General features: G+C 40.3%; 1 protein-coding gene and 1 pseudogene across 8 annotated transcripts in view; one reads left to right on the forward strand and one right to left on the reverse strand.

The window, feature by feature from the left end:
- Positions 1-734: 734 nt before the first annotated feature.
- Syt14 (synaptotagmin XIV) overlaps positions 735-22,588 on the reverse strand; it is a 153,219-nt gene continuing 131,365 nt past the window's right edge. For 4 of the 8 annotated variants that reach the window (XM_011238938.2, XM_030255032.1, XM_030255030.1 and 1 more), the window contains 3 exons: positions 19,834-20,023; positions 16,933-16,989; positions 735-15,702 (listed from right to left, as the gene is read on the reverse strand). In XM_011238938.2, the coding sequence (XP_011237240.1) occupies positions 15,389-15,702; positions 16,933-16,989; positions 19,834-20,023 (561 nt within the window). In that variant the 3' untranslated portion in view covers positions 735-15,388. The remainder of the gene's footprint in view (positions 15,703-16,932; positions 16,990-19,833; positions 20,024-22,588) is intronic. The other 4 variants (XM_030255031.1, XM_006497256.2, NM_001301370.1 and 1 more) reach the window with 3 other exon arrangements.
- On the forward strand, positions 6,653-7,192 carry Gm2367 (annotated as a pseudogene).

Consider the following 22,588-nt stretch of genomic DNA (forward strand, 5'->3'; position numbering starts at 1 on the left):
TTTCTTAAAAGTCTATGTTTGAAGCTGGGCATGGTGGTACATATCTGTAATTCCAGCCCCCAGGGGGCTGAGGCTGAAAGATGGCAAGTTTTAGGTCAATCTGGGCTACACAGACAGATTCTGCTCCTGCAGAGGACCTGAGGTCAGTTCCCAGCACAGTGTTCCAGTGGCTCACAGTTGTCTGTGATTCCAGCCCCAGAGGATCTGACTCCTTCTTCTGGCCTCTGTGAACACCTGCACACACATTGTCCACATACAGACAAGCAGATGTACCTATGTGTGAATGTGCATGGGCAAATGCATGCACACATATAAATACGATTAAGTTAAATTAGAGAGACCGTCTTTAAAAACATCAAGTCTCTACCTTTGGGATATAGAGTTTGGCAAAAGAGATCTTACTTGAGTGTCTCTTGGAAGTGTTATGTATATAATTAATGGTATACTCTGGTTAATTCATGAGAAGTGTGTGAGTTGATTTTCTTCACAGTGATGTTCAATCAAGCATGCTAGCATTAATAATTAACAGCATCAAGGTCTCATAAGATTGCTGGCAGGTGCTAGAGCACCGGAGAAACACTAATTTCTACCCTTGCTAGCAAATTTTAATCTTCTTCTTGATTGTGGTAATCTAAGCATTGTAACTGATAGCTAAAATAGACAATGCATTCAATTACATATATAATAATGTTTAAGGGGCTGGAAAGTAGAATTATATACCAATTCAAACAATATTTCAAGAGATGATTTATTCAAAACATTGTTAAAGAACTCTTTGGATGGCTGGAAGGGGGCTCCGCAGTTAGGAGCACTTAGTGGACTGGCAGAGAACCTAGGTTTAGTTCCCGAGGCATCCACATTTATCCCAGTTCCCCTGGGGGAACTAATGCCCTCTTATGGCCATTATGTGCACACACATGTATACATACATTAAAGTAGTTAACATTTAAGAACTCTTTAAGGATTTGCAAGCTTCTACCACTTCTTTCCCAATATCTCAGTCATAATCCCTGGGAATGGGTTAGTGGCTCTCAACCTTCTTTATGCTTTGACCATTTAATATACAGTTCCTCATGTTGTGGTGACCCTCAACCATAAAATTATTTTCATTACTTCTTCATGACTGTGATTTTGCTATGGTTATGAATCATGATGCAAATTCTTGTGTTTTCAGGTTGTCCCAGGCAACCCTGTGAAAAGGCCATTTAACCCCCAATGGGGTCATGACTCACAGGTTGAGAAGCCATTTTAATGGTTAGCTCATCAGTAATATGAAAAAATCTAGGCTTGTGAACAAGACACACATTAAAACTATAGGTTAGCTGGGTATGGTGGCACATGCCTTTGATCCCAACACTTGGAAGGCAAGGAAGACAGATCTCTATGAGTTCAGCCTAGTTTACAAAGAGAGTTCCAGGACAGTCAGGGATGTTACATAGAGAAACTCTGTCTTGAAAATTCAAGCCAACCAACCAACCAACCAACCAACCAACCAACCAACCAACCAACCACCACCACCACAACAACAACAAAAAACCCCAAACACCAAACCAAACTAATAGGTTACAACTAAATTAATAACCCTTAACAGTAATATGTGAGACTTCACTTCCCCATAACAGCTTTAAATGCCTACATTTCTGGGACTTGCACTTGGGGAGACCTTTGTGACTAGGTCAGTGGGCAGAGAATGGAAAAGAAACTCAGACTTATGTTGCTGGGATGAGGAATGTCCCACAGTTCTTTGGTTCTTCTGAGATACTTCTCTTAGAATGCAGGCACAAAGACAGTTTATACACAGGAGTACTACTGTTAGACTCCCTCTAGAACACCAGCATGACCTCCAAGGTGAGGGTACCTGCAGCACTGCAGCCTTAGAACATGTCTGGTCATGCCATGTCTAATGAGCGGCTGCTGGTTTTCTAGCCCTCTGCCCTGGGAAGCATGCACTCAGCAGTATGGAGCTGGAGCAGTTTGATACATGGAGACATTGCTCTGCTTAAAATAGCCCTAAAGCCCATAGCTCTTGCTTTGGGACTGAGCATGGGAGAAGTTGGAAGGGCCCTGAGCAGGCAATGGCTTAGTGGGACCCCAAGGACATTTTAGAGTCTAGTAGTGAGAGCTGGAAAGAAAATAAGGGACAGGTTACTTGACAATGGGGGCTGGGGCAAATCTTCATGGTGTACTGGTGTGGTATTGTTCCTAAAGTTAATGTTACATTGTTCAAAGCAGTCAGCGACCTGGGCCAGGAGATTTTCAGGCAGAATGCTGACTGGCTATGCGTAAGGGAAAGAATGGCTGGACACAAATATTATACTTCTTTTAACCCACAATCTCTCCAGATGGTCAAAAGTTGAAATGAAGCTGTGGAACTGTAGTAGCAGTGCCAGAAGCCAAGGGTATGACTGTAGATCTGTTAGGACCTCAGAGTCTTATCAGGGTACACAGTAACTCTTTTAGACATAACAAATGCACTAAAGATCTTAAGGAAGGCCTTCTATTAAACAGCAGGGAACCCAGACCTTTGGGTGGCCATGTTTCACAAGTGTCATGAGAGTTCCAGGCGGAACTCATTGTGAATGTGGTTTGTCTAATAAGTTAGGATAGAAATGAACAAACAAAAGTTCCTGTGGTTTTAAACAATTTGTAGCTTGGACCAAGAGGAACAAATAATAATAGGGAGAGATCAGTCCTTGCCTTTACCCTACAATTTGAACAGACAGAAAGTTGTATTGATATAGCTGTGCCACTACAAAGATGTACAGCACTATATAGAAAACACTGACTTCCTGGGTGGTAGTCTTTTTGAGCAGGGCCCACCCAGGTCACCCTCTATTTGCTTCATTCTTGCATATGAGCTATAGGTCAGCAAGCATGTAATTTGTCTCTCTGGATTACAGGACACTTCCCATGGGGTCTCCTCCATACTTGACTCTGACAGGAAATGCCATTATGGTCAGAGACCAGCATTCCTGAAAAGGGGCTTAGGTAGGTGCATTTTTGTGAGGATATGTGAATTGTGGCCAAGAGGGAGACTGGCAGGCAGTGTCAGTCAAACGGGCTGCAAGTTCTTATGCTGTGATTTGATTCTCCTCTCATGGTGACCCATGTAGGACCCTGAATGCCAGCAATGAACAATACCAGCTTGGTTTTCTGACTCTTGCTTTCTCCTCCCTCCACTACTAACTAGCCTCACCGTTGCATCTTGTGACTCAGAGGTCTTGTTTCCAGGGCTTCCTTCCTTCCAGTGTTCTTCTAATGCATCTAAAGTGAAGGGGTGGGAATAACAACATGGAGTTGTATCATGCTTCTATCTAGTTTAAAGCTCTTAAGGAGTTTTCTTTGGCCCATTGCTCATGCCAAGGACACGGCTCTATACACACTGTTCTTGGCTATCTCTACGGCACAATTTCTCATTCTTCCATTTTCAGTTGTTGATAAATGACTTCTGATAACCCATCGGTCAGTCTACCTCACATATTCATGCTTGTATTGAAATAATGTCTCATCTAAATTCTCTAGAAATGATGCCGCTCTCTCTAGGCAGCACTCTTGCCACAGACCCTTGCTTAAACAGCTTCTGTGTGCCCCTCCCAAAGAGAAGCCCCACACATCTGTAAGGAAGGAGTGCTGTTTACCAACTGCTAGCATAGAGCTGCTGACATTTTTCTTTGTTTGGTTTTCAAGACAATGAGACCACACATTTCATTTGGAAGGAAATGTATCTCATTTTTGTTTAAATACCAAAGCCAAAATATAGTTCCTAACACACAGGATATATTTAATAGTTATTTGTAAGACAGAAGCTCAAGCAAAAATACTTTTAAGCAATAATATTTCATTAAAAAGGCAAGTGATTAAAAGCAAACAAACATCAAAGAACAACCAAACAAACAAAAAACCCAAAACCTAGTGCTAGGGACCTCGGGAAATATAGCTCAGTGGTAGAGTATTTGTCTAGCACATGTAAGGCCCTGGGCTGGATCCCAGAACCACAGAAATAAACAAACCAAACAACAAGCAATCAAACAAAAACAAACAGAAATCAACCAAACAAAATACAGATATCATTAAATTGACAGCATAGATTGTCATTTTAAATGATTAAAGTCTTCAAAAGGCTAGAACTTTTTGGCTCTATCCAGTCAGTCAAAAATCAGGAGGAAAAATATTCATAGTGTGGGAAGGCAAAGGTGCCAACACCAGAGACTGAGGGCACCAGACTTCTTTGGAGAGCTAGAGGATGAGGGTCCAGAGCAGTAGGATGTGTGAAAGACACCGGTAATATACAGCGCAGATATACAAAAAGGATACACTGAAGATGAGTGTCCTTTCATCACTCATAAAAAGATGGAACTAAAAGCACATGGATACACACTAGGAAAGTACTAGGGAGTGTGTCCTGCCCACACACCTGATGTCCTAACTTCACACTGAGTCCAGTTGTATTTTCATATGAGAACAGACCTTGAAGGTTAAAGCATTCCTGAGCACCTTGGCTTCTGTTTCTACATAGCCAGAACTTGGATATTCTTACCCATACTTATGGAGGAACAACAAGCTAGGCATGGAGCTAGGCATGGAGGCTCAGGTGGAGATGGGTAGATCCTTGGGGTCTACTGGCAAACTGCCTAGCCTGCTTGCTTAGCTCTAGCTGTGAGGCCATCTCAAAATGCAGGAAAGAGTAGACAGCATCAGAGGACTGGTACCTGGGGTTTCCCTCTGGTTTACACACACACACACAAACACACACACACACACACACACACACACACACACACACACACACACACACACACATGCACACAGGTGCATGCATACCTGTACGTACGTGAATGCACACAGATACGCATGAAAGAATAACAAAAGCTGAACAAAAATGGAAATAAACTGTTATTTGGTTTGGAAGTTAAACAACAGGCTTATAAATAATACATGTGTCACACAAGCTTCAGGAAAAAAATATCTGAACCAATGAAAACTAAAACAGACATCAAAATCAGCAGGTTTGTGGGATGCAGTGAAGTAGTACTTGCAGGGAGAGTTATAGCTGTACTTGCATCAGGAGAGAGGGAAGCACCAACATCAGTTATAAAACCCCACCTTAGGAAGGATAAAGAACAACAATTTAAGCCTAAAGCAAACCAAAGAAAAATTAAGCTTAAATCAAAATCATTAAAATAAAGATGTCAACAGTAAATATCAACGAAATGAAAAAAAAAGTTGTATGAAAAATATGTAGCTAGGCTAGGGTGGAGGAAGAGGAGGGAATGGGAGAAAGGCAGCAGGCACTGATGTTAAAGGAACAGTGATGTAATAGCAACAGCTACTGTTTCTGAGGAATTGGGTCAATTCCTTTCATACACACATGACTAAAACTGGCACTAAGAAGTGGGTAATGGGAGCAATCCTGATGGACCAATACTGAGTAACAGCTCCCAGAAGAAAAGGCATCAGGCATCGACAGCTTCACAGAAAAATTTTACCAAACATTTAAAAAGACAAATCACTGTCATACCAGCGACTTCTCCACACATTCCAGAGACAGAAGTGGGGGAGACTGTTTCCACCCAGTCTCTGAGGCCCAACACTGAAGCCAGATAAAGACACTACAGAGCAATAGAGTGAACCCCCTCAACAATATGTTAGCAGACTGACTCAGGTAATGTATAACAAGAACAGGTGACCATAACTGAGTGAGATTTACTCGAGGCCTGAAAGGCCAGGTTAACACAGAAAACCTATCAATAGAACCCACTACTTCTGTGGGCTAAGAAGTAAACTCCACAAAACCATTAGCATCAGATGTAGAAACAGCCTTTCCTAAAAACCAATAGCCATTCATAATGGAAACTCCGCAACAAGCTAAGGTCCACATATGTGTAACTATGTAACTAATGAATTCTGTAAACACTTAAATGGGAAGACACTGATGTTCCTGATCGTGTGACCATGCAATTGATGATACAAATCCTGTAAATAAATAAGTGGAAGATACTTTATGTTCCTAATATGTGCTAGCTAACAACCAATGAGAGAGAAAAAAATTCTCTAATACTTAAATAAATGAGAAGATGCATTATATACAACTATGCAACTAACAAAATCCTGTAAATAAATAAATGAGAAGATATTATATGTTCCTGGTTTCAAAGACTTGGTTTTAGAAGTTACCAACTCTTTTCATATTTGACAAATCCTAGTGGAAACTGCAAGAAGCTACTTCATAGAGATAAGCAGACTGGTTCTAAATTTTATACAGAAAAAGCAAAACCCACCAATAACAGAGATGACAATACTGAAGGACAAGGAATTCTGACAGGACAGAACAGCAAGCTTGACTAAGAGCCTGCTTGTTAAGACAGCATGGTCAGGGAGAACAGGTAGCCAGACACAGAACCAGCAGAGAGCACAGAGAGACACACAAAAGAAAGCAGCCATTGAAGGAGAAATGCTTTCCGCAGATGGCACCAGAAAAAACAAACAAACAAACAAAAAAACCAAAAACCAAAAAACTGCACACCTATCTTTAAAAAAAAAAAAAAGAAATTAAACAGTCAATCCTTTTATCTTCCCAAGACCTTTACTCCAAATGGATGGTAGACATAAACATAAAAAGCGGGAATATGCCTTTTCTCAGGCTGCCGGGAAGATGGCGGCTATTCAGGTGGTGCATGCTTACCAAAAGTAGCCTACAATCTTTAAAGACAAGAGTGTGTTTTGCTGGGAGAAACCGGCAAGGAAAAACTCCCTCGGTACAACAAAAACATCGTCTAGGCTTTAAGACACCCAAAGAAGCCATTGAGGGCACCTACATAGACAAGAAATGCCCCTTCACTGGTAATGTCTCCATCCAAGATTGGATCCTGTCTGGTGTCGTGATGAAGATGAAGATGCAGAGGAATATCGTCATCTGCTGGGACTATCTCCATTACATCTGAAAGTACAATTGCTTTGAGAAACGTCACAAGAACATGTCTGTGCACCTGTCCCCCTGTTTCAGGGATGTACAGATTGGAGACATTGTCACTGTTGGAGAGTGCAGGCCCCTGAGCAAGACTGTCCGATTCAATGTGCTCAAGGTCACCAAGGCTGCTGGCACCAAGAAGCAGCTTCAGAAGTTCTAAGGGGACTCTGGCCAATGCCCTAGAACAAATAAAGTTATTTTCCAACTTACCAAAAAAAAAAAAAAGCAGAAATATTAGAAGAAAACAGAGGAGACAATCTCTGCAACTGTGGCTTGGTTATGAATTTTAAGATAAAGCATCCGAAGTGCAACCCATGAAAGAACAAGAGGGATACTGTGAACTTCATTAAAGTCATGACTTCTGCTCAGTGACAGTCATTGTTCAGGACATCCACCACCCAAAGAAAAGTCATTTCAGAATACTAAAGGCTTGGTAAAGGACCTGACAAAGTACACAGAGAACTGCATCACAGTACCACAAACACACACAGACACAGATAGAGACACAGACAGAGACACACAGACACAGGTGGGCAGACAGACAGACACACACACAAATGCACACACGCACACACAGACATACACACACACACACACACACACACACACTGACACACACACACACAGATAGACAGACACACACATACCCCTCTGTGCATCACTAGAAGGAAACTGCAGGTTATTATTGAGAGATACTCACCTATTGCAATGACTAAAATCTAGAAGAGTGACAAAATCAATGGCTTGCAGTGATGCAGAGCAGTAAGAACTTTATATATTTCACATAAAATGGCTACAGACACATAGCACTTCTGAGATTTCTCCATACCATGATAAAATCACTCAACTGTCTTTCTCAGACATACAGCCTCTTGAACTGATTCATGACTGTTATTTGTCCCCCTTTGTCTGGCATTTAAGGACTCCACGTTTAGTGATCTGTACTTTCATAGTTCATCATCATGTAACAGCCAAACAAATATTTCACAATTTTACTAAGGTCTTAAAATTTTAAATTGGCATCGACTTTATTTTCAAATAAGAAACATTATGGAAATAGGATAATTTTGGGAATGAAGAGTTAACTTAAAATTTTGTTTGGCATGCTGAAGATCAAAGGAGGTACAAGCAACTTGCAACTAAAATGTAACCCACAGAATAACATTTTATGATAGTGAATGAATCTTTTAGTAGTAGAAAATGATAACTTACCAACTTTCTAGCAAAACTCCAGAAGTGTCTTTTTTCTGCTGGAATTTCACCCTTAAAATATTGTAATTCTTTGAAAATAGGAAGTCATGACTCATATGAAAATTTTTACCAAGTACCAAATAAATAACAAATCATCCCTAATTGAGCATCGCTTAGAATTAAGAAACTTTTTTTTTTTTGAACACAGATAAGTAAGCAAATCCTTGGAGTGGGAGAATTAACCAGTGGACTTGAGGAAAGGATACAAATTACTTTCCTGTGGCTGGAGAGCACATTATGGATACATTTATTTTGAGCAAAAATGCATTTTCATCGTGTTTAGTAGCAACAACTCCTTATTAAAACAAACAAACAAACAAACAAACAAACAAACAAACCAAAAGAAAGAAAGACTGGAAATTAGACCAAGTAGGTGCTGTGTCAAAAGCCAAAGAGAAAAGCAAAGAGAAAACAAAGGCTACTTAGTTGCTGGAACTCAAGGTTCAAAGTTCGGACCTAAGGTGAAGTAGCTTGTTGAATTTCTGTCAGACTAAAGCACCAGACGCTTATGTATTTGTGAAACTGGTTGTTACTGGCTGGAAACAAACAGACATGAAAGAACCTAAATTCAAGATCTTTGGTAGACAATAGACTTTATACTATTGTCTTTAGAAAAAGGTCTTGTTAAACTGGGATCCAAGGGCGATAAGGATAGGCTCATGCCAAGAAAAGAGAAAGTTGGGTAATGGGATCGATGCCACATTCCAGCTAAGGGCTCAGCCTGTTAAAGCAACTTTTTCCACTCTTGATTTATATGAACTTTTCAAGGAGTCATTAAAAATGTTTGCCTGGAGTCTATTTTTCCTTTTGAGGTTAGATCTGACTCGTGGTGAAGAAAACATGATCCAGATAGTTTGACAGCACATGTGACTCTTTTCAGACATGATCCTGGGAACAAACAGACCCACTTGATTATTTCTGTATGTAAGTGACATTGGCCCATTGTGTATAACAGTCATAGTAATACTTTTTTGACAGTTTGAATTAGGGCTGAGTTTTATGAATCATCATCTAACATGCTGGATGTTTACCCACTCCACTGAGTACTAAAATGGAAACAATTTTTGTTTTCACATAAATGTGAAGAAACGTAACATTTAATGCACACAAAAATTTATTCTCTGGAAAACTGGACTGCCATTAAAATCTCCTTGGACTGGTGTAGTTTTAACATTTTACACACAGGTCAGCAATTTTTTAATGTAATACAATTATACAAAAGGAAAAAGGCACCGCGACAGTCGGTGTAGAGTACAAAAGAAGGTATGAGAGTTTAAAGGCAACAGACGCGCAACGTGACTCCAATGACACAAAGGGGGTTCAGCCGTTCACTCTACAAAATGATGGCTCACACACTCATCAGCTTCTGTTTTGACCAAGTGCATATAAATATGTGATAACAACACAGCACTGCTGATGACCACATGGACATACTATGTACATGGACATACTATGCACACGAGCAAAGTCCATTCATGGGTGAAAGTCACTAGCAAACAGGTCAGACACAGTTGAGACCAAAGGAAACACCCATAGGCAGCATGTTTCTTCAGGTTGGTTGAGAATTCTGCTCACAGAGCAGTTAAACATCATCACTCAGCTACACCTATTATTAGAAAAATAAGTACGAAAGCTCCGTAGAAACTAGACTATTCAGGAAGCTTCTTGCCTCAAAAACTCAAAGAAAGGAAGAGAGGAGGGACTGGGGAGGAAGAGGAGGGATACCGAATAAAAAGATCCACTGATTGAGTTTTCCTATAAAAAGTACATTATTTTTGAGAAGCAATGCCCCGGAGTAGTGATGAACCTCTTGGGTTTTAGAAAAAGACTAGGTCACAACACTTATCAGACTCTAACAGATCGTAGCTCCAGCACTGAGAAACAGAACCAATATACTTGCTTATTTCAGAATTCAGGTATAAGTCTAGCCAAGTTGCTGGGACATCTCCAGCACTGCCAGCTCAGGCAAAGGCTGTCCCCTTCATATCAGCTCGAAAGTTCCTCAGAATTGCTATATTGTTTTCGCTAAAGTTATTGTAGTATAGCTATGTATAAACACAAAAAATTAAATTATAAAATACGTTACTACTACAGTTTTTCTCTTGGTAAACTCAAATTATTTGGAAGTATCACCACACATGTCTAGCTGTGCTTGAAATAATCACTCACAACACTTGAGTACAGTGTCAGTACACTTGTCAAAATTGTCCTCATTTCCCCCGGCAAACAAATGTTGGTGCATTATGGGACATATTAATATCCTCAGTATTTATTCAACAAAGCTGCCAAAATGTCATCCTCACCTTTAAAAAGGCCTTCCTCTGACTTTATAAAATCTCGGTTTTATAGTTTTGGAAATTGTGTTAAGCAACCTGAGAGAGATCAGAAGGAGAAAATGTGATAGAGGCTTGCTTCCTCATAGATACCAGAGACTACAAACCTTCCTACCACCACATCAAGACTTAATCTATGGGCACAGAATCGGCTGCCAGCAACAGCAGATAAGAAACAAAAGTATTATTTCCCAGTACTGCCCAGCTAGGATTTCCTAGGGAACTCATTCAGATCTAGACCCTCAGACTTTCCTCTATACCAAATGAGACAGAATCTCTGGCTAGAACCTGGACAGAATTCTTATGTACATTACTACTTGGGAGCCACTGTCTGTGTTTAATAAAGGGGAGTTTGATGGGAGTCAAAACAGTATTTCTTTTCTTGTCTTCTAATAGAACTCACCATGTAACTTTCCTACTCAACCCCAATGCCCTGCGCATGCCTCTCTCTACACCTCATATATTACAATGAAAGACACCACCCGATGCTGTCTCAGTACATCAAAATACAAGATGAGGGAAGACTGCCCATCCAACCTGTAGCCTCTTCCGCAGCACATGGCACACAGCTGGGGTCCTCATACATTAGGAGAAAAAGAAACCTACTCAGTAGACAAGGTTCACAGAAGACTTTCACAATGGTAGTGTTGATTCTACCATAGAGACTTTACTCATCAGCCAAAGGGCTCATAAAGACTCTAGGACATAGTAATCACTAACAGTGAAGGGAAAGAGGGTAGGTGGGAATCTTGTCTAATATTAACAAACTTTAACAAAGAAATAGAAACAAACTTGGGTAAGTGTGCTCAGGAAGGCAACATTCTCTCCTCTGACCCCTGACACAAGTACAGGTTATCAGACATCCTGTCATTTCACAGCATAGAAAGGTGTATACAGGCAATGGAAATACCGTGAGTTAATATATCTTCAGAATCGAAGTACAGTGTAGACACAACAAACAGATCCCAAGTCCTTAAATAAAAATACAAACTATGATACCGAAGTATGGTTTGTGTCCTGAGAAGGCAAGCCCCCTGCACTGTCGTCTCTCTTTCCCAGCTCTGTTCTCTTGGGCCTCTCTCTGCCATTCAGATAAGCTGGGCAAGAATTGCCCAATATGATGCTGTTCCTCTCACCCGTAATAAACTGGGTTAAGATACAATGCGCATGAGTGGGTTTGGAGCAATCCCAGTTCTACTGGGTTTTCTTAAGAGGGGGCAGCCTTAGGGGGTCAGCTCAGCTTCTCCATGCAGCAACTTCCTCATGAATAAAACACTGATGATGTTACTTGCCTCTTCATATTTTGTGAGTCAAATAAGACAGTACATTCTTGTGTTAGCTCTTTACTAAGTTATGGCTGTAACCATCATCAGTACTGTCAGTGTAGAGGGCACAGCCTGTGGCTTTAAGGTGCTTTACCACATGCCTCATCTTGTTTTAGTATCATTGGCTGGCAACAATGATACCGATGGCCACATGCAATTGACAGATGAAGAGAAGAATCTTGGATTATAAAGAAAGTAAGAAAAAGAACCTGTGAAGAACAACTAGCAATGTGATTTTTTCCCCCCCATGGAATTCTTCAGTCTATGGAGGTAAATGGTAGTTTATGCAAATGAACTTTGTGTTATTTTTATTAATACCTGAACAAGAATTAAAAAAAAAAAGTTGGTGACCACTGGGCTTACACCACTTCAAACAGCTCACCTATCTCTTAGTCCCCTCATAAAGTTGTGATACCATTTGTATTCCTTGCCGAGAACATCCTAGACTGTCTCCGCTTCCCTACTGATGAATTCGCATTCCCAAGCCCTAGCTATACTCCCAGTTTGTGGAAGCACCAGTGATTTAGCAGACAGAGCTGGGTTTTGCACAGATCAGATCAGACTCCCTGCCAGGGCCCAACTTTACAACGACAGCATAGGTATCCAGGCAGCTTAAGTATTTTCTGTTTCTTTAAACATGGCCTAATAACTTCTTTTGTCAGTGAGCACAGTGCTACTGAAAACTCATCAATGTGCAGTGAGATAATATGCAATTGTATTTCAAATAGAAGGTGACTAGTATTCAGGCACCAGACTGCAGAAGCTTCTGAAAGTTTGGACAATACTGCACTTCTGGACAGTGATCAACAAACCGCGTCAGGGAAGTTAAGAAACGAGGCTCTTGAATAACCATATACCAGTTAGTTGTTGAATCTGGACATTTCATTTGACTTTAGCAGAATAATAAGGGTGTAGACTGTCATTTTCAAGTTCCCAAGTCAACATCTGTGGCCCAGATAATTTGGAGAAGTATTTGTGTTAAAGCCCAGGAGAGAATAAGTTGTATACTTGCTTTATATGCAGCAGAATGGCAGCATTTGGCTACAAACCTAGTATCACATTTAGAAGTTACACAGAGAAGAAAAGCAGCAATCCATGATCAGTGGAAATGCCTTTCTGGTCAGTTATGTGTAAAGGCAGGACAGCCTCACCTTTACATGTGCACAGCATGCTACGTGTGTAGTTATATGCACATACATAATTTATAATCATTGAGGACTTGGCAAATGGGATAGAGGGGGGCTTTTCCCAATGTTAAAGAAGACTGAATCAATTTCCAGGCCATATATGAAGTGATACTTACACCATGCCAGATACCCCTGAGGATTTTTGGGAGTATACAGAGTTCTGGGTCCACTCTGTAGGAAGGAGGTTTAACAAATAACAGATTTTTCTCTCAACACAGTGAAAGCACCAGGTTGGTCTTATAATGTCCAATTGAGCTTTGTTGCAAAATAGACCAGAGACTTTATTAGGAAGACAGCAGCTGTTAGCCATGCGGGCGGTTGTTTCAAAGCCAGTGAAGGCTCATTGGAGCATCAAATGCCTGTACCCAATTTTCAGTGTAACCTATATCCTGTTCACATTTTGCCTCACTCTGTTCTTCAATAACACTTAAAAAAAACCAACTATTTTGCTTCTTGTTCATGTTTTCATTTCTAACCAAACTCACTTTATAACAAAGCAATTCTGAGAAGTTCACTAATGGAAGGATAGAAGGATGCCTTTTCTTTTCCTTTTTTTAAAATGTAACTTTGCAACATAATATTTTGGTGGTACAGTTATCACTCTGTAGCCCAGAAAGGCCTGGAACTATGTAGCCCAGGCTAGCCTCAAGATCACAGCAATCCTCCTGCCTCAGACTCCCAAGTGCTAGGATTACAGGGATGAGCCACTATGCTGGGCTCTGAAACTTCCATTTTAAAACTAACTCTGTGCATCTTACTTGCATTTTCTTTTCTTTAAAATGCTGAGCTTGAAAGTATAAAGTTGCCTTCTTTTAAGCTAAAACTGTAGCAGTTCATGGTCTTTTGGACTCTTTAAGGCCTCTCAGCACTGCCACATTTTAGTAAGTCCGTGCACTACACGACTCTGCTAGATTGTACTGATGAGTTCTAGTTCACAGTAACAGTCCAAAGCGCTCAGCTGGGGTTGGAACTGAGATAGAGCTTTTCACTAATTGGTAAATAGTATGCTTTTGTCTAGTTTAACTAGAAATGAGAAGGAGCAAAATGAAACTATTTTCATGTATACAAAACGGACTCTATTAGAGTATATGCATAAAATTTTGTTAAAAAAGAAAATTAAAAAGAAAATAGCTTACACTATTTCCAGTTGACCTGTAGTTTCTAAATATGAAAACACGACAGGGAAACGCTTGCAGTGTGGAGGCCAGCACAGTACATGGCCTCGCTTCCTGCAGAGTAGGCAAGGCCATGGGACTGCCAAGGAGCTCCATATCTATGAGTGCTGAAGGCCAAACCCACAACTATGGCTTCCCAGCAGTGTAAGCAAGGTCAACTTGCATGGAAGGCACAGGGTGACATCATGCTGAAGACATCACAGGCACAGCACAAGTCACTGGAGCATAAGGGATCTCAGAATGGTTTTAAGTAGAATAAAACTGAGAGCCACAGAGAAATGGGAGTGAGTGAGGAAGGACTCCAGGAGATTCTGTTTTGAATGCTACCTGTTTTACTCCTGTTGGAGACTAGATTCTTGGAACAGATAATCAAGATTCCTTTTAACTAGAGTTGTCTTCCAATTTCAACAGCTATCTACTGTGTCTGCTGCATTGCACAGCTGTAAAGACTGACCACTGAAAGCAATTCCAAATGACAGCTCTGCTCTTACCATTTTCTACTCTGGGACACATGGTACATAAAGGACTTGAACGTAAAGTTATGAAGTTCTGCAGGACAGTCATAAAGGTTTGCAAGGGACCATAAGAACATGGTCTCTTTGGATCAGAAAAAACAAAGGAGGTAAAGAAACAAACGTCAAACAAACCAACCTTAAACTACTCTTCAGGGAATTTTGCACTTGGCTTAGTACTATGAAGGCTGAGGCACAGAGAGAGCATATCTGAAATGAAAGTATCATTAGTGTGAGTGAGCTTTCACCTTGAGACAGGAGTGCTCACTGAGATCCACCCAAGGACTGGCCATAGAGATGTCTCATGGACAGCATGTGGGTGATGATATGTAGTGCTGCAATGGAAACTCTGGTTTAAAGCCACAATCTCCACGGAATTCCTAGCTCTTTCACTAAGAAAATCAAGTTCAAATAAAGAGTATGCAATTCAATTTCTGGAGGGCTGCTGAGCATTAAGGACACAAGTTTCTTGGTTTCTCATGTGAGCTCGCTCTACCAGAGGCAAAGCTTCCTTCCCCTCAGGCAGCACTGGATGGTCCCTCGCTGATGTGAAGCGTTGTGGTAGGGTGTTGAAGAGGACTCTCCAGGGAACGGCTCCTCTGAGGCAGTGCTGGGCTTGCAGCCGTCTTCCGACTTCCTCAGGACTCCAGCAGTGCGTGCCACCTGCACACTTGCTGTCCCTTCGACTCCTTCATTGCAGTCCAGTGTCTGAGCTCCTCCTCCCCAGAGCTGTTTAGACCTAAGGAAATCCAGCCTATCATCTCCTTCCTTTTCATGCTCCGCCTGTTATACACAGACAGTATCAGAGTCACGTCAGAAAGCTGAAACAAGGCCACTTGAAAAACAAAAGTTTCCTTGTACACCGGATTTGGCTGCCCTCTGCGGGTGGATGTCTTGCATTTGGACATCTCTTGGCCCATGGAATTCAGCAGTGTTAACTTAACATATGTATCTGAAGGAAGAAAACCAACACACCACAAATATCATTTGAAACAAACTGACAGTTTTCTTATGATAAATGCCAAAATAAGGTAGTTACACTTTATAAGGATATGGTGTATACCATGTTTGATGGAAACTCAACTAACTCAATTTTGATGTAAATGCTTACTAAATATATAATAAGTACAGAGAATGCTAAGTAGGCTGGAAATACTTGGGTAGTAGTAATGGCTTAGCCTCACTATTTTTCTAGGAATGGAATTTAAAGGTATACCTCATAATCCTTCCTTCCCTTCCCGCCCCTCACTGCCCTCCCACAACCTCCCCTGCCCATCACCACCCTAGTCACTCCACTAAGCGGGACATCATAGCATTAATAGACACTTAGCAAGCTCAATTAGCCACAACACTACAGCATTCCACTGTGTTCTCAGAGAGTAGGAATAAACAAACAAACAGAAATGAAGGCAGATGGCGAGGAGGAAAGGAGGGAGACAAGAATGCAAAGGTGACATTGAAACAGCTTAAGATGAAATGTCAGAAGAATCTCTGCATGGATGTGGTTTTTAAATATATATCGAAACATTTAAGGGTCCCAATGAAGCTAAATGCCTTAAGGGGTCAACATTTAGCAAACCAAGTAAAACTTACTTCTGGTTTCATGCAAGAGTACATTTAATGTGCGTTTGAGGAGAGTAAGTTAAATACTATTGGGTTTCTTTCAGGCATAATTTAATGTAAAATTTTAAAAATTGTATTTTAATTATTTTCATCTATTACAAAAATACTGATATGATGTTAAGTGTACAAAGTGAAATGTAACACTTCAAGGCCTTTTGATATGGAACATATATCCTCACTTTAATAGACTTTTCAAGTCTGTTAGATTCATGCAAATGATCTCAGCATGTTGATCCATCATGTGTACTTCATATCAAAATTTCAAATAATTTCAAAGATAATTGCAAAGATCTTATGAAATACGTATTTCTATGATAAATCAAAATACAAAGAAATAAAAAAATTTATTTTAAAAAGTTTTGCTTATTTGTTGATATTCTGAATACCATCATCCATAATCAGAGATAAAGTCTAAGTTAGTTTTATTTAAAATACCACAGATAAAAATGTGCATTGTTTTGGAAACCAACATGGTGGACAGTCTCACTGCTGGCAAGTTTTAGGGCATTTTGTTTTTGCATGAAAAGACAACATCCAATTAGCCTCTACAGGAACTCACCTCGGATTATATAAACCTGTCCACCTATCAAGTGTTTTAGACAACAGAACAGTCCATCTGACAACAGGGGGTGGAAAGCAGTAAAAGAAATAATGACCAGATGTCAATCGTTGGGTGAAAGAGGGTCAAAGGTCAGAATTAAAGAGGAAACACTGTGCACTTGAGTGGAAAAACATAAAACTTTAGCATTTTAATCCAGGGAGAGGGTTGAACAAAGGGCTGTTTTGTAAATTTCATGGAATGAAAAAAAAATTACCATCATTGTGTAATCTTAAACAAAAATTACACCATTTTCAGAGGGGGATATATTTATAATGGTATCTTCTTCGCACATTGAACATATAGAATCATGCAAGCTACCAGGCTATAAAGGATCAAATACAATCATTACAGGGTCACTGTTAGTTATTGTGCTACATTTTAATGTTACCCATGCAATATTTAGGATTTGAAATATTCTGATTACTTCCAATAGAATCAAGAATTCAGTTATGTAAATCATAATACTTGCTTTTGAGTACTGCTCCTGTTTCTTGGGGGGAATTTGAGGTTATATGGCTTACAGCAGTTTACAGCTTAGACCCTACGTGTCAATGAAGGGCTACCATCTTCCATTTAGGACATGATGGTACAATTGTCTTAAATTCTGCAAATATCTTACATGTCATTTATAAACGCTTTACCTTCATATCATTATTTTAAAAGTTGGCTTTATTTACATACTAGTGACTTCCTAGCTAACACCACTAATCAAGCTGTGGTTGAAGGTCTAATTTTAAACTAATGGCAGCTGCTGCCGTTCTTTTCATGCTGTAGGTGCCCATCAGGCTTCACATGTTTACCACGTAACCTTGCCTCTTGCTCCGTTTTCATCCTGTCTCCTTGTTCTCTCTTGCATATCATCATATCACTTCACTCTGCTACTTTTTGATATGTGTCTAATCAAGTATTTGTCAAAAATTATTGAGCTGCCAGCTAAAGTCAGCCAGTACTCCCACTGTGACCCCAATCTCTGCCCTGTCTCCAGCTGGTGCTCAGTGTGATCCCAAGGTCTCTTCTGTCTCCAGCTGATGCCCCAAGGTGACCCCCAAGCTCTGTTCTCTCTTCTGCTGCAGTGTGACCCCAAGCATGGCTCTGCCTCCTGCTGCAGTGCGACACTGTCTTGGCATCTGTGACTTGTGGTCAGGTGTGCACACCTGTGGTTGTCATGACCTCATGAGCTCATCTGTCTTCACCTGCAAATCTTACTCAGGTTCTCTCCAGCCCTCCATGGAGAGATTCTCAGTGTGTTTGGATAAAGACAATCAAGCCAGACTCTCCAGCCTGTTTGTTCTCAGAACGCTCTTTCACACACTCAGTTTTTTTCTTTGAAACGAGAAACTGGATGGTACTAATTCTACTTTTATGTACCCTTTTCAGGTCTGATTCTCACAGTTACCCTGTAAGACCTTAACTCTACCTATTAAGAAACAGACTTGTGGGGTCAGACCATTTGTCTATAGGGATTTTTTTTTCTCTTTAGATTTTTCTTTTTAACAATCTCATTTTGTGTGTGTGTGTGTGTGTGTGTGTGTGTGTGTGTGTGTGTGTATTGGTGTTTTGCCTACATGTATCTGGTGTCTGTAGAGGACATAAAAAAGCATTGGATTCCCTGGAACTACAGTTCTAGATGGTTGTGAGCTATCATTGGGATTCTGGGAATTGAACCTGAGTTCTCTGGAAGAACAGCTAGGCTTCTTAACTGCTGAGCCATCTCTCCAGCCTTGCCTTTCAGAATTTTCGATTTAGGGACAGGCACATTCTACGATGTATAAAGTAAGCTTGCCAACATTTCTTGCTACAAATCAACTATCTTTTTATGATGTTTCATCTGCATTGATAATGAATTTTATGGCATTTAAAAGCAAAGTTAATATAAAGAATAGGAAAAGTTCCCCCTATGCTTAGCACTCTGAGTAAGCGTGTATTAAGAAAGTCTCTGGGAAATCTGTAAACAAATTTAAGCTATTAATTATTTACAATTTCCTTTCAAAGCTTTAGTCCAGGTCATGAACATGTTTAATTTACAGAAATACAGAGAAATTGTTCTGTTCCCCACTTAGGTCTGGCTCACAGCCATCAACAGTTCTGGAGTGGAGTAGGGACAACTTCTCTGCACTCCCCAAACTTACTCTCATCCTCACTACACAGAGATGGAAGAGGAGAAGAGAGAGACAAATGGGCTTCACTCCCACAGACCACCCCCAGTCACTTAGGCCAAACGCTGTCCTGATTTTGTTTGTACTGGAAAGGGAGGGAAAAGGCTTGCTAGCTTGTGGAGCGATGTTTTTCATTTGTTTGTTCTGTGTAGGATAATAAATTTTCCTTTTTTATGGTGCTGGTGATAAAACTCAGGGACTGTACATACTAAGCACATGCTGTACCACTCAATTACATCGGTAGCTCCTATAATTTCAAAGGAGAACAAACTGTGAGGAACTACTTTCTTCATGAGGTGTTAAGGATAAAAGAAATACAGAAGTAGTTACATTAGTTCAGAGTATTGCACGCAGACAGAAAACAAAACATTAATCTTTAGCTAACAAAAGCTATATACTTTTCTGTTAATATTGTGAATAGTAGTTACTTTTAAAAACCCTGTAACTTCTTCTGGCATTAAAAGATAATGGCTATGATAGGGATAATTTATTCTGCAGACACTATGAAAAATTAAAATTCCTGTCACCATACAATTAATATTTTGGGTTTCACATTTTCCTCTTCCCAAAATGACTGGAAATAGAAAACACGAAACAGATTGGCTGATGATTCAGTGTTTCATTGTGGTTGGTTAAGACTAAAATGATATGAGTCCCCTAAGTGCCGAAAACATTAAGATAAAAATAACTCTTTTTCACTCACTGGGTGGTCTGTTTGCTGCCAGGTTTTTGAAGTGGCTGCCTTTGATCACTTCTGCTGATAGTCTTCCAGTGGTGGCATTGTAAAGGAGCCCAATGAGGATTTCTGGAACAGAGCCATGTTGAAGAGACTGACAGGAGGATGTACTGTCACCACAGGATGCCTCAGACAAGCTCACCTGAGAGTCACAGCCCTGTAGAGCAAATATGAAATTGTTATAGTATTTTACAAAACACAGATTATAAAGTGTATTGTTGGCTGGGTGTGGTGGGCCACACCTTTATCACCAGCACTCAGGTGGCAGAGGCAGGTGGACCCTCTCTGGTCTACACAATAAGCTACAGGCCAGCCAGAGCTACAGAAGCTCTGTCTCAAACATCATGACCACCAAACTCTACAACAAACAAAAGCAGTAAAACGGCAATGCTGTGTGTATTGAAGTTATGTCACTAGAAAGACAAGGATGGAGGTGTACAACATGCTCTCACACACTCAATTACAAATAGTCTGTAGACATTTCAGTCAAGTAATGGAGAAATTTCTATATTCCTACATATTTGTAGACAAATCAAAGAAACTTCTTTTAAAACTCTCTTTATTCATATCTATCTACCTATCTGCCTATCTGCCTATCTATCTATCTATCTATCTATCTATCTATCTATCTATCTATCTATCTATCGCATGTGTGTATATATGCACACACAAATGCATGTGACCAGTGTGTATGTGAAAGTTAAGGGACAGCTAGCAGGGCTGGTTTCTCCCTTCAACATGTGGATCCGAGGGATTGAACTCAGATCATCAGTGTTGGCAGCAAGTATCTCTACCCACAGAACCATCCTAACAGCTCAAGCAATTTCTTCAGCTTACACATGGTAATGAGGTATTTTCTGAAGTTAAAAGACTGTTTTATAAGAACTATCAATCTCAAAACATGGATGTGAATTTATTTACATTAAACATCTCAACTATATTCTTAAAGACAAAGATTGGCACGTGTAGATAAATAAACAAAACTATCTGCCACTTTACGGCAATATCTAAAACAGAGAGGCAGAAAAGCAAACAAATTGTAGACTTTTCTAGGCATGCAATAACCAAAAAGAAAACTGTTGTAGCTGTGTGTCCGTTTCCTTGGAGACAAGACTATCACTGGAGGTAAAGAAGTACACTCAACAATGACGACACATTCAGTTTCTAGGAAACTGAAAAGTCCCAGATTCATGTGCACCTTATAATGTGGGCTAAAGACACAGAAAGCAAAGCAGACTCTCTCTGGAGGCACAGCAGCACATTTCCCTCAGGGACTGAGTGGATGAGCAGGAGAGGATGTGAGAGACTTACACATCATAGAGGTGAGCTCAAGCTGAGGACACCACACAGCCGCCCAGCAGTGCAGCAGTGCACAACACAGCCGCCCAGCAGTACAGCAGAAGCCTTCCTTACAGTAACAAGAAGTAACAGCAAAGCTCAGAGGAGGGAAATTCCATAATGTATTTTTTTGACCAAATAGAAATATAAGACCTATAATATATTTGAATATGTTCTAAGTGATTCTTGAGAAACTAAATAGTAATGAGAGTAAGATAATAAACTAAAATGGAAAAGACTAACAAAAATGGATAAATTTCTGGAAATGCCAATAAGAGAGCGAGCACATTGTGTATTCTACAGACCATGAGTTCATAAGAGAGCAGCACAAACAACTCCCAACAAATCTGAAATTTGGATGAAATGGACACACTCATAGAGAATGACAGCTAATGGAAGAGACACTAGAAGAAACAGAATATTGCAACCATCTTACTTAAGATTGAACTTGTAGTTAAAAAGATTTTTAAAAATAAAAACACAAAATAAGACATTTTAGCTGGGATAGCTTCCCTGGTGAACTTTAACTGGTGATAATCCTCTCCCCACACTTTCAGGCAGGAAAGAGGAAACAATCCTTAACTCCACTTGTGTCATGACTCTAACACACCCTTAGAGTTAAAGCTTAGGAAAGACATAAAAAGGGTACAACACAGGACTCACTCATTCATCAATCTAGATTTACAGTTCCTAAAGAAAGTGTTAACAAACCAAACCCACCAATGCACAACATACCACACTTTACAAATAGATCTGCACAGGGTGTGTGTGTGTGAGTGTATGTGGGGGTTGGGGGAGGAGGATGGAGCTAGAGCACACACAAGGCACTAGGTTCAGTCTCCAGCACCACATAAGCTAGATGTGGTGGCACATACCTGTAATCTCAGCCCTCAGGTGGTAGAGGCAGAAAGATGAGAAAAAGTCAAGGCCACTCTTGTTTACACAGTGAGCTCCAGGCCACCCTGGCATACATGAGACCCAGTCTCAAAAATTTTCATAACTTGTTTCCCCTTTGAAACTGTTAACCATTTCTAATTTCTGTCACCACTCAGTAGGTTAGAAATCACAGCCAGTGAAGGTCCTAGCCTTAATAAACACCAACAAAGTAAATTAAAGCCATCATAATGTTGAAGAGGTCAGCTAACTAAAGACTGTTGGAAAATTCCACCCGGCCCCAGAACATGAGATCCCTCCCCTTCCAGAAGGAAAAGGTTGGTGGAGCAAGTAGGCTGGAAGGGAGAGGCTGAAGCCTCTACTACCTCATTACCAATCAGTTTAAAGGGTGCACTGTTCTGTCAATAATATTGTGTCTAGTTACTGATGCTCTATTCCACTCCTGGAAACTATAAAGACTCTCCAAATGGGCTTCCCAGAATCACCACCT

This window comes from Mus musculus, chromosome 1, assembly GCF_000001635.26.
Source record: "Mus musculus strain C57BL/6J chromosome 1, GRCm38.p6 C57BL/6J".
NCBI lineage: Eukaryota > Metazoa > Chordata > Mammalia > Rodentia > Muridae > Mus > Mus musculus.